The sequence below is a fragment of the Carex rostrata genome, chromosome 11 (assembly GCF_964058835.1).
Source record: "Carex rostrata chromosome 11, lpCarRost1.2, whole genome shotgun sequence".
Classification (NCBI taxonomy): domain Eukaryota; kingdom Viridiplantae; phylum Streptophyta; class Magnoliopsida; order Poales; family Cyperaceae; genus Carex; species Carex rostrata.
In genome coordinates, this window is record NC_135928.1 from 2,772,543 (window position 1) to 2,786,023 (window position 13,481).

At 33.6% G+C, this 13,481-nt stretch overlaps 2 protein-coding genes across 4 annotated transcripts in view; one reads left to right on the plus strand and one right to left on the minus strand.

Moving 5' to 3' along the window:
- The window catches only part of LOC144561517 (receptor-like serine/threonine-protein kinase SD1-8), a 59,832-nt gene that overhangs the window by 12,584 nt on the left and 33,767 nt on the right, over nt 1-13,481 (plus strand). For 2 of the 3 annotated variants that reach the window (XM_078310484.1, XM_078310486.1), the window contains exons 6-7: nt 29-161; nt 927-1,314. In XM_078310484.1, coding sequence (XP_078166610.1) covers nt 29-161; nt 927-1,211 — 418 coding nt within the window. In that variant the 3' untranslated portion in view covers nt 1,212-1,314. Of the gene's footprint in view, nt 1-28; nt 162-926; nt 1,315-13,481 lie in introns of those variants that run through there. The other variant, XM_078310485.1, reaches the window with a different exon arrangement.
- On the minus strand, nt 10,057-11,526 carry LOC144561927 (uncharacterized). Its single transcript, XM_078311033.1, has 3 exons — nt 11,475-11,526; nt 10,270-10,619; nt 10,057-10,191 (listed from the first exon to the last, which is right to left on the minus strand). Exons 2-3 carry the CDS (start codon nt 10,615-10,617, stop codon nt 10,057-10,059), a joined length of 483 nt encoding a protein of 160 aa, XP_078167159.1. The 5' UTR covers nt 10,618-10,619; nt 11,475-11,526.

The window sequence follows — 13,481 nt, forward strand, 5'->3', positions numbered from 1 at the left end:
TTTGTCTCTTCTTTTTTTTCCCTCATAGTGGGTACATGTCTCCTGAGTATGCTATGGAAGGAAAAATTTCTGTGAAATCAGATGTCTACAGCTTTGGGGTTTTACTGCTTGAGATAATATCTGGAAAAAGGAACCAAGGAGATCACAACCTTCTTGCATATGTAAGTATATTTGTGCAATAATTTTACAGCTGGTTACAAAATATAATTCATCATCATATATAAAACACTCTATCCCCCTGAAAGAGGGGCGAAGACATTAAGCTTCGAGGTATATATGCCACAAAAATAATTGTTCTGTTTTACAAATTACCGCATTTTTTAAACAAAAAAAAAATATATAAATAGATTTGAGTATAAATACTTCACCAAAATTCATTTAGTTTTAGTGTGATTAGATTATAAGCATGCATTGCTATAGACAAATATGCCATTCTCATATAGGTGGGCTAGTAACAAACTTCCCAATCAATCAGATATCAGCATTGCCATTAATCTTAAAAGTCCCTCTTTTAGTATATATAGTGTGTCTAGTTTTTCTCATTTATTTTTCTTGTCTTCATTTTACTTCTGTTTTCCTGTCTTCTCCTATGTATTTTTTTTATCATTCTAGTACATTGAGCAAGAGTGATGAATAGTCAGCCTATGGTAAGCTACAGAGCAGATTTATTGTTGAATAGGAACTTTACTAAACTAACCTTCGACTTTATCAATTAAAAAATCAGTACTGTACACTTGCATTAGTACTGACTGTACACATAAGGATTTAATTATCTTGCCATTTTCCACATTAGTACTGTACAGTGTCATACATTACAATCACTCGTTTTTAACTCCTCTTAATTAAAGGATATATAATAAAGCAGTCTATCATGTATATCATTGCAAACCATGCACTGAATTAAATATCATCTTACCTATTTCTAGGCATGGCAGCTGTGGCAAGAAGGAAACATCACAAATTTCGTAGATGAAGCAATAGAGAGCTCCACATGCGTTGCATCCGAGATATTGAGGTTTGTTCATGTGGGTCTTTTGTGTGTGCAAGAATGTGCCGATGATAGACCAACCATGTCAACTGTTGTTTCAATGCTATCAAATGAAGGGTGTAGTTTACCTGAGCCGAAGAAACCTGTGCTATCAACGAAATTTATACCCGAAGGTTTGTACAGCGCAAATGAGTTGACTGTTACTGGACTTGAAGGTCGATGAAATTATCTTGAATGTTTGTCATATTACTAGCATTATTTTAGGAGAGTACAAAATATTTGCTGTATCAGGATCTATTTTTCCAATGTATCTTATATTTTGAGTAGGTACTTGAAAATGAATGTCTTAATACATGGATCATAGTATCATACCCTGGTATGTAGTTGGTGGTAACCACGCGATAAACTAATTAAACACAGTTCACATATAAAATTTAATTGTACATTATACTGAATAGTGCCCCTAGCTTACAAGTCGAATAGATCCACCAGAAGGTCTGCAGAATGGATAACACATAGCAGGTCTAAAAGCTCAATTTATTAAGGAAAACCTGAATAAAAAAATAATCGAGAAGGAAAACAATATAGAGATCGATCGATACACAGGACTCACTGCAAATTTTTAAGATACAACTTTAAGAAGAAAGGTCTTGTTGCACAGGACATGGAAATAATCAATCCGTCTAGGTGGAGTACATATCCTCTGAGGTAACAGAATATTCGAGCTTAAATCCGGACCGTGCAATCAGAAAGAGGGGAAAATTCGACCCGAAGTGGAATTCACGGGTCCCTTTAATACTTGTGTCAAAGAGAAACTAATAATCACAACATGGTTTGACAAATTAAGACAATCTCACAGTAAACATGGTGCTAACGAGAGAATAAATTAGGTCCTTGGAGATGGGTGTACCAAAAAAAAGGGAAGAAAAGTTCACTCAGGAAATAAACAACAGGAAACATATATAAAATGTTTGTGAAGAATATATAGGAGGAAAAAGAATGAGTAGAGCGAACAAACATAAGACCTAGTGTAACAATTACTCTTATAATATTAGTGATTTATTGAATTCTCGTATTAAATGTACAAAAAATATTTAATAGAAAAGGACAAGAACATTGTAGAATGCACAAACATAAACAATTCTTGAGCTAAAAAAAAGAGAGTAGAACTAGGGTGTTCTTAAGCTAACCAAATTCTTTGGTGAGCTTCGCATCAAAACCTATCGGATTGATTTCAAATGACGAATACATTTGAAACCAATCTACTTCAAGGATGATGCTTTTACATATCAAATTTATTAATTTTTCTAGTATAAAATCAATTAGCAATAAAAAAAATAATAAAAGATGAACATATTAAAATTAACTTACAAACTTTTTTTTATCACTTGACTTTATATTGAATTAGTTCAAAAATTTATAATTTTGATAGAAAATACATCGCTCTAAAGTAAATCGGTTTCAACAATTTAAATTCATAATCATTTTAAATCAATTCGATAGATTTTGAAGCTAAGCTCACTAATCCTTAGTTGATTGTTGATAGGAACACCCTATTCTACTAAAATTCTCAAAATAAATCCACATTTTCTTACATTTTCTTCAGTGAGGAGGTATCTGTTGCCCACTTTCCTTGTTTTGTGCTGTTGAAATTGGTTATATAATGAACTTGTAGTATACCAATTTTTACTATTTTTAAAATTTTTTTGCTATTTTTTATGATTTATGAAAGATGAATAAAAATGGCTTAAAAATAAAAAAATTATCAATATTTTAGGCTATTTTTATAAATTGGTATTTTAATGGGATCGTTGATGGCCCTAGGATTACAAACAGAGACCGGTTTTGTGATTTCGTCCCATACCATGTTCAGAACGCTGTATCACAGTCACACCTGAACCCTTACCATTGAAACCCTGGTAGCAGGGAAGGGAGAAGGGCTTTACGGTTTTCAATTTACATGATTTGCTTGATTGAAAGAGGTTCCATTGTGCAAATTTGAAACGGATCGGGCCTTTATAGGCTGCCTCCAGATTAACTCAAGCCCTATATATTAATTTTCAACCTTTTTTATGCTTTGGCTAACCCGGACTGTGGAGAATTCATATCCTCTGAGATATCTCAAACTTTGCGTGAATTTATGGAAAATCCCAACCGTTTAAATACGTTATGCATGAATCTCAAAGCACATATAATACTAACACCCTACATCACCCCCGAATAGACACCGGACACGTCGGTCACGCAAAAGTTGAGATATCTCAGAGGATACGCACTCGACTGTGGAGGAGTGTGTATCCTCTGAGATATCTCATATTTTGCGTGACCGACGTGTCTGGTGCCTATTCGGGGATAGCGCGGGGGCCAGTATTATTAGAGATTTGAGATTCGTGCAGAACGTATTTAAACAGTTAGAATTTCCCAGAAAGTCACGCAAAATATGAGATATCTCAGAGGATACGAATTAACTGTGTAGTAGTCCTATCCATGCAATGTACAACAACTCCTCCAATCATGGGTTTAATGAAGTTTTGCTTTAAAGTTTCTTATAGATGTAATTGTCTAATTGGACTATCTCTTTCTATTGGAGACTTGGAGTAGGGTTAGGTATGGAGTTTCTCTGTGATTTGTCCTTATCCAGCAAAAAAGAATTCTCAAAAAAGAAATTTGCTCTTCCGTTGAAGCCCCGCAAGAAGAAATTCTGAAAAAAATAAATTTGTACTTCTATGAAACCTCCGTAATTTTTATGAATTTGATTTAGTACTTCTCCTACGCTCAGCATAAATATTGGTGCAAAATTTAGACTGATGATTATATATCGGACTGTAGTGTATCTCATAGTGACAAGATATCCGAATTATACCCGTGTAATTCTTTTTTGAGGTGATGCCGAACCGAACACCGAATTATTCGGTTGACCGAACTTTGACCGAATTAAACCCGAATAATTCCTGAATTTTACGAACTTTTCCCGAATTTTACGAATTATTCACAAATTTTTCCTGAATTTTTCCAAGAACAATTATTTTTTTGATTTTTTTGCTCCCTTGCAGGACTGAGATTTCTGATCCGAATAATTCCGAATCATTCCCGAATTATACCCGAATCACGAATTTTTGATCTCGCCGAACTGAACCCGAATAATTCATTTGTCACTATGGTGTGTCTTGCTAGAATATTGAAGCATATATCAAACATTGCATCAGATCCTGAATCCCATAGCATAAATTGTGGCGGATCCGAGTGCGTATCCACTGAGATATCTCATTTTTTGCGTGACCGACGTGTCCGGTGCCTGGGGGCTAGTATTATTCGAGCTTTGAGATTCGTGCAGGACGTCATTGAACGGCTGAAATTTCTCAAAAAGTCACGCAAAATATGAGATATCTCAGAGGATGCGAATTCGGTGGATCCCACCTGCTTTATGACTTAGATGATGAATGTGCTCAATGAGTAGAACTAGGGTGTTCCTAAGTTAACAAGTCCTCTTATGAACTCAACTCTAAAATCTATTGAATTGATTTCAAACAACAATTTTAAACTGTTGAAATTCTTCTACCTTACGAGCGATGTGTCTAAATGTGAAAAATTTTAAAATTTTAAATTAATTTTGTATAGAGTCAAGTGGTCAAAAGACGTTCAAAAAATGAATGCATTAAAATTAATTTATAAACTTTCTAATTTTGACCACTTGACTCTATACAAAATTAATTCGAAAATTTAAAATTTTCACATATAGACACATCACTCGTAAGGTAGAAATATTTCAACAGTTTGAATTCGTCGTTTGAAAGCAATTCAAATTATTTTAGAGTTGAGTTCACAAGAGTACTTGGTGAACTTAGGAACACCCTAGTTATACTCGTGCTCAATCTCTGTATGTTTCCGTGATGCATGTTTCAAATGAATTTTCTTGCATAAATTGAATATTTGACTAGCAAATTTTTTGTATAAGAATTTATCAGAATATTAATACAGTTTTAAATATTTGTATTATATAATATTAGTAGAACATTTGAGTGTGTGATTATTGAACTCACGAAATAATTCAATAAATTATTATTTTTATAACTCTTTTCGATCTTTTAGTACAAAATGAGTTTTTGCTGAAAAAATCCAATCGAGTTTTCAATATAATTCGGTCGATTCTTATCGATTCATCCAATTCCAATTTTATGGTCAAATCTATCCTCTCTATTTTGTCTTTTTTTTTTTTTCATGTTTTCAAACATCGAACCATTTGAAAAGCTAACTTAGGGTGTTACAATGTCTTCAAACTCTACTTCGTGTTTTTTTGTTTTGTTTTGTTTTTTTTTTTATGTCTTTATATGTTCATTTGTTTTTTTTAAGATTAGTGGCTTTAAATGCCAACTAACAATTTCATTCATAAAAATGTATTTACAATGAGTCAAATGACCATAATACCTAAATTTACTTTTTTATTCTCATAAAATCTAATTTAGTATTCTAATCCTCATCTCGCTTCATGACCGGATCCGCTTCTTCGACCGCCACCGTGCTACAATAGCAAAATGGATCTACTTACCGTCGCACTCAAATCGAGATGTTGATTACCGTAATACTTTAATCGTCATCTCACTCTACGACCGAATCCGCTTCTTTGACCGCCGCCGCGTTCCGACAACGACAGGATCTACTCACCGTCGCGCTTCAATCGAGATGTTTATCACCCTAACACTATCTCGCTTCACAATCGGCAACCACTGCCGTGCTCCGGCGACAAACAAATCTACTCACCACCACATTTTTATGGAGATATAAACTCTACGCTCCGAGCTCCGACGATACCGCACTCTCGATTCCGATCAACTCCGGTAGGTTTCTCTCCTCTCTCTCATTCTACTCTCCACTCGAGAAAGTAGAACCAGAGAAAGGAGAGGGGTTGTGCCAAAAATAAAGATTACAAGAAATGTTCGAGTTCCTATGTTCATTTGTTAGAAGTTATAATGTATTTGAAGAAAGATCATGTTTTGAACTGTGCTTTTCGTCTAGTGGGGAGCAGAGAAGCATATCTTAGTTTTAATCAAAGAGTGTTTAGCCACTCCTATAATTTTAAAATTTGTAATTATGTATCAAAATTTAATTGATTTTTTTTTAAGTTTTTATATAGTTCACCTCAAAAATATCTAATTTGTGTTTGTAATTTAATGGTTAAAGTTCTTCATTGTAATTATGAAAGACTTGAATTTTCTAGTTCCTCGGATGGTGAAACTAGGAGCGGATCTAAGGTTTAGCCAAAGATTCATTTGGCTAAACCACTCCTTTGATTCCAAAATCTTAATTTTATGTATAGAAATTTAATTGAATTTTATCTTCTTCTTTTTTCAAATTTTCTACGTAGAATAGTCACTTCTAATAAATGATAAATGTTTAGTTGTAGTCTAGTGATTAAAGCTTTATTTTGTAATTGAGAGTTCTTGAGTTCAAATCACACTCACTATAATTGTGCATTTTAATTTTCAGCTACTCCTATCAAAATTTTCTAGTTCCACCCTTGGGTGAAACGGCTACTGTCAACTGGAAAGACAGAAAGGAACAGAAACAGAAAGGAACAGAAAGAGTTAAAAGCTGCTTCTAGATAAAAATCAAACCTGAAAACTACATTACTACTGTTTAATATGATAGGTTACTTTCCCATTTAAGCTATTATGTCTTTAACCAAATTTCTTGTGTTCAGTTATATATACGTAAATCTAGCTATCAGAGGATGGTGATAGGTCGAAGCTTCACGATATTATTCCATCAAAGAAGACTAGAAGAGAAGGCTTCATCTTGGGATAACAGCAGATATAAAAATGAAGCTGTGTAGTTTTTTACTCGGAATATCATAAGCCTATCGTTTTTTATCTATGGAGTTTCAAAACTCATAAATGAAATATAACATTTTCTATTATTCTATATACACATTTATGTTTTAAACTTTATTTGCTAGAGTGATACTTATAAATGAACGCTTCAAAACTCAAATAGAAAGAGTATTTTTTTGTCAATTTAATTATTAAAATAATTATATAAAAATTTAATAAATAAAAAGAGATGGAAGAAAAAAATAGTTATTTTAAAAGTTTATACAGGTACACCGGAAATTTTTCAAAAAAATAAAAGTCTATGGAAATGGGAGTACCAAAAAAAGTGGGATGAAAAGTTCACTCAATTAGTCCTATATCCTTGATATAATCAATACAAGTATCTTTGAATTCACACATCACAATCACAAATCGGCGCTTACCATTGGAAGGCATACAATAGAGGAAAATTTACCTTATTTAACCGCACCAAACAATAGACTTCTCCAATTTACACCTTGTTTGGATGGAGAGTAGAGAAAGGGAGAGAATGGAAAGGAACAAAAACTTTCTGTTGAATCGTGTTTGGTTGTTAAAATTATGTCGGAGGTGAAGGGTATAGGAGGTGAAAGGTTTAACCTTGTATCATTATAATTAATATAATCGGGTTTCCTCCCAAATTGGGGTGTAACGGATGGAAAGAAATTTTGTTACAAATATTTTTAGAAAAAATAATACAAATGCCCAACCCTATATTTTACATATATAATTCTCATACAAGATTTTTTTTCCTCAAACTTACAACAGTCACCGAATTTTTCATTAACCTCATAAATTTTAATCAACCAAACAAGAAATAAGACGGAAAAGAAAGTTAAATTTATTTTCTCTCATTAATCATCCAAACACGAAGAGGTTAAATATATTAATCTTCCATTCTATTCCATTCCATTCCCTTCTATTCTTAACCTCCTATTCCTCTCTCTACTCTCCATCCAAACATGGTGTTAGGAGACTCATGCCAGGCCAACCTAATTAATAAGTAATACATAAGGTTCCGGTCTAAAGCAAACATTAAAATTTGAAACAATAGTGCACCGTGCAGTCTCTTTGTTTTTTGTTTTTTTTAGTAAAGATTAGATTCCTCCAACTTATATTCTTTGATGAAAAAGTTTCATCGTTCTCTCCGTATTTAGTTAATTTCCTCTTTCCTCCAACTAATTACATTCAACATTATTATAGACGCCTGTCCGAAAGCCAACTGTTTCATCAAACACGGGAGAACGTACTAATCTTTTTGTTTTATAAATAGATAATTTTTGAACACAGTAGCAGAGCCACAATTTTTCGTAGTTGGTAATCTACCCTTTGAAATTTTTGTGATAACCTCATATCATATTTTGAAATTTTGTTTTGCCCTACTATGTAAAGTTCAAATTTTCTAACACATGATGTAATTTGTAGTTTTTGAATTTATACTTTAATATTTTGATAATATTTGAATTATTAATATTTTTGCTCACCCCTAACTCAAATCATAGTTAAGTCACTGTTTGGACGACATTTCAATTGATATGAGCGCATGATATATTTTCTAAAATTGCATAATATAATTATTTTTGACACATCTGCCTCTTCCATAAATTTCATATTATTATATTCCTACAATTTCATTTGTATATAATAATTGTATAATTTTTAATTCTATATCTCTACAATTGTCGATTATTTATAATTTTGACATGATATTTCACAGCACTGCAATTACTATATCAATATATTGATTACTTTGTGTTAGGACGGACACACTCGCTCTAAATATCAATTGGCTGGTTCGTGACGTGTTCTCCATGCAATGGTAAATTTAACTGTACAAGTTTTAGCAATGGTGACGTTCTCATCTTGCCATCAAGAAACGATGTTGCATGTTTTTTTTTTCCATTGTCAGTATGCAAGTGTGGAGTTATATGGGTGGTTTGCTATAGGAAGCACAGACAATAGAAATGACGTGGGAATATATTAAGATCATGGTCCAGCTAGATCATGTATGAGGGAGAATAAAAGAGTTTGGGCCACAAGATTTATGGCGAAACGAGCGAATTGCTAAACAAATTTATCGGTTCCTATCTTGGAAATCTCCTATATTTCAAATCTATCGGTTCTAGTCTTTTCTGCCTACTATCTGCATTAAATTGCAGGAACTATATAAATTTATTCATAGAGTCATAAAATAAAAAATGTAAAATTAGATATCATTCTAAACCCTATAAATAGCACCATACTCTTTCTCTATCTTCCTCATACCCACCACTATATTATTTCTCTATGATCTCTCTCTCTCATTCTCTCTATTTTCACTTGTTGATAACCATATGTGGGTGTGGTGGATATAATAGATCCGTGATAATATGCTTCCTGCTCGGGCTTGTATGAGGAGATGAGAGTTAAGCAAGAAAGAAATTATCACGGACTATTATATTCACCAAGTCAAGGTATAACAAACTTAAAGAAATGGAGTTGGTGTACTTTTTACTTGCATACATACTTTTTTTTATTAAACTGGGGAAACTAGTTTTAAAAACAGTGGATCAGCGGGCAGCTAAGGTAGCAAGTTGATTCATACAAGGAGTCTCTCGCTTGTAACCTGGCCGCGAGTGGCCGCGAACTTCCATCATGGCTGTTTGATGACGGAACGGAATCTAGATCTGACGTGCTTATGCCCGATTACTCCAATCTATAAATATTATTTATCATATTCGTCTTTCAAATATATGATAGTATATCACTAAACATGCATACTAACGAACATTTGTCTATTTATCAGGATTGGAAGCAGTGGAAAGAGCAAAGAAGCTGTACAAGGAAAAATTGTACATGATAAAAGAAAACGTCGGGTTGGATGCATGACTTCTAGGGGGCGTTTGGTTCGCGTTATAGATCATGCCAGGAAATAGAGGATTCCCAGGAATGTGATTCCAAGGAATGACATTCCAAGGAATATGTTATTATCATGTTTGGTTCGCGTATGGCTATCACTTTAGCATTCCAATAAATGTGCTATTACCATGTTTGGTTTGTGCATGGCTACGACTTTTAATTGAGTGATAAGATAATGATTGAATTTTTGGGAAACACATATTTACCAGTAGAAAAAAATCAGATTAACAGGAATGTATCATTTACCAGATTAACATAAAAGGCTTCAATTGATGTCTTAAAAAATGAAAGTAATTTTTTTAAACCAGATTAACATAAAAGGCTTCAATTGACGTCTTCTACTGCATCAGCCAGGGACTCGGCTCCTAATCCATTAGCACGATCCTTGCCAAAGACAACATACCACTCCTCCAAATAAGGAAATGACTTTCCTCTCATTCCTGTAGCGGTTGGATGGCTCTGTACATATCGTTTCAAACATAAATCATAAAAAAAAAAGATACATTTGTAGAAATAACTATTGAACAAGTGTGTTACCTTAATCCAATTATCAAATACACCTTTCTCACAAGATATGGATTTTTCATTGTCATTCCATCCAAATCCGCTTGCACTCAGCATTTCGGAAAGTGCATAGTATTGTTTCTTCCATAGCTTCACTCGAGAGCTAATGTGAGGGGTAGCTCTTACTTGACAATTTGGAAGCTTTTCATGCATCCATTTCTCTAGTTGCTGCAGAAAGCCGCTTCGAAATGTTCCATTATCACCTCTCCAATTTCCAGATTCTAAAAGTTGAAGCAAGCACTCGATCAACTTCTTATCTTCCTCCTTATCCCACTTATGCTTAGTATTGTTTCTACTCTGATTAGTTGGCTGTCCTTCCATGTCTATGCAAGAAAAAATACAGTAATATTTATGAATAAAGTAATGTAAGAATATATAAATTTACAGCATTAGTATAGCATGGCATTAGAATAGCATTCGTATCGAAATTAAATTTACAACACAGGAGAGAAATATTGTCAATCCATAGCACAGTGGATGCTTGTGCTATGAAAATGTATATGATATATTTAAGTTCATGTATGTTTAAACTCACGCACACAGTGTGACCTAGAGTTAACCAGACAACAACACTTGGTATCTGGATTCTAAACAGACCCTTAGACTAAACCAAAAGTCGGTACCAGTGACAAATTGGTACAGTACTGTGACAAACTGGTACAGTGACAAACTAGTATAAGACATCAAGACTGGTACATGACAGAATCTTAATCTCTGTGTGTATATGACAGAATCTTAATCTCTGTGTGTAGATTATTCAATATCAGATTTTTGGAAGAAAATCACATAATACCTAAAAGTTAATTATTTTTAGATTTTAACAAAATTGATATTTTCATGACTAAAAAAAATATGAATATATGTGATAAATACTAATTAATATATGCTTACTCAAAATTCATAACAGTTCATTGTTTTACAGAAATTGTAGAACTTCTGTATATAATCAAAATTCACAAAAGATGATTAAGCTATGATGCAATTCAACTCAATTAAGCAACAGGAAGCATAAAAAAAATCAAAATAAAAGATAGAGTTGATTCAATCGGATTGAAAGGGAATAGGCTTCCAGAAAAACATATACTTCTTTCAATTACTTTAATCGATGATTCAAAAGCTCAAATAAGATTCTTTCATAAAGTAAACAAGTAAAATGAAAGAGGAAAGTGTGGAGGTACCTTGCAAAAAGGATTGGCGGAGGTGAATTTTTGACGGAGGTTTTCTTTTTGCAAACGCACCGAGATTTTGATTGGTCTCAATGGAGGCAGCAGAGGAGTATTAAAGAGAAAAGATTAGCGGTGGCGCTAAAAAAGGCAAAACTAAAAAATATTTGGCGCCGATTGGAAATGGAATTGATTACCGCGCAGCGGGAATGGAAAAAATCCACGTCTCGCGTGGCTAGCGACATGGCCACCAACTATGGCATTACGATTGCAAGGGAATCGATGATTCCCATATCTATTCCCTTCTTGTTTTAACCAAACGCGGTAATGACTAAAATGGTATTGAGATGCCAGGGAATCAGTCTCCGATAGCACGAACCAAACGCCCCCCTATTTGCATGGTACTCTAGTAGTTTACCCACGTGGGGTTGGATGGATTGTATGTGGGGTTGGTTGGATTGTGATTTGTTTGTAACCTAGACCCTTTAAACGGGGTGTTTTAATTCGCGCTCATATCTATAGTTTCGAAGTTCAAATAATCGATTTAAACCGTTAGATGTTTAATCTATATTAAAATGTGCTTAGAGACCAAATTTTATATTTTTTTGAATTTTTTTACTATTTATTTAAATGGTTTGAAAATCGTTATTTTTTAATGCCTACCGTTGAACAAAAACTTAAACTGAATTTTTGAGGCACTAAATGACGTTTTTTTTTAAATTCTGATGCTTCGCATACCTAGAGGCAATCTCCAAATAATATTTGGATCCGTCTCGTACCCTCCTTTCCAAAAAGTGGTCATGCACGCAAATCTGATTTTCCTAACCAAAGTTATGAATGTTTAAATTTTTTTTAAAAGTTGAACTTTAGAAATTCATAACTAATTGTACAAAAATCCAAATAAATTGAAATTTGTGTCAATTCTGTGTATTTTTTAATGCTTTACATGCTAGTATAATCAATTTTTCAGTTTTGTCCCTGTATCAGTCCAGACTTGCTAATTTACTAGCAGAGATCAAATTTGATGTTTTTAGTGCATTGCACTATACCAGTGGCCTTTGCCTAGTGCTTGGCTGCTGAGTTTGGACTTGGTACCATACCAGAGGTCAGTCTAGGGTGCTTTATGCATGAACAGAGATCTAATTTGAGATTTGAACATATTTTAGTAGCTCTAAACTACTGTTTTAGTACCATAAATAAAGAGAAGAAGATCAACAAGCTGTCAGAGCTTAGAAATTTTTGAATAAAGGTCAAGTCCTTAATTAGTGTTATATTTAGACTTGTGATATCTAACTGACAAACCAAATTCATAGTTATAAAAAGTTATGACATCACTTCATAAATATATCAAATGTCTTATTTTTTGGCATACACTCTAAACAAGAAATTTTTTAGAATTTTAGAACTTCTTTTCATGTATTTTGTTATGCATGCATGCATTACTTAATTATTTTGTTTTGTTTCATTTTCACTTCCTTCTCAAATGGGTATATAAATCATTTTCATTTTCATTTTATTTTGTTTCTTTTCATTTTATAATTTGTACTTATATAAATCATAATACTTATTTCGTTTCACTTTAATTTTATTATTAACATTAAAAAATTTGACATCCTAATAGTGCCTAAATTAGGATGTAATATAGGCCTGCTAATTGGACAGATTTGTCCATGGACAAACGGGCCGAACAATAATCGGACAGTATTTGAACAATATGTTACTTGAACGGTTTTGAGGCCTACTAATCGGATGAAATCAAATAGGCCCGACAATTTGTTCAGATCAGTTGAACCGGGCCGAGCTTGAAGGGCCTTTGGACAACTCGTTTAACAGTTCAAACTCAAACCCATCGATTCATGTTCGAACACGAACAATCGAACGGTTCGAACCTAACGCCAACTCAAGAGTCACAGCGGCACAGCGCCTCGCCGCCTCCTCTCTTCTCCACAGCACCTCCTCTCTTCTCCATCGCGCCACCGCCCCTCTTCTCCACCGTGCCCCTTCTTCTACGAGGTTTGGTTA

What these genes read in the sequence shown, in the direction of transcription:
- LOC144561927 (XM_078311033.1), bottom strand. Translation starts at nt 10,617, where the DNA reads ATGGAAGGACAGCCAACTAATCAGAGTAGAAACAATACTAAGCATAAG. An exon ending in TATTTGATAATTGGATTAAG is followed by an intron (nt 10,192 to 10,269) that starts GTAACACACTTG and finishes CGATATGTACAG; the next exon opens with AGCCATCCAACCGCTACAGG.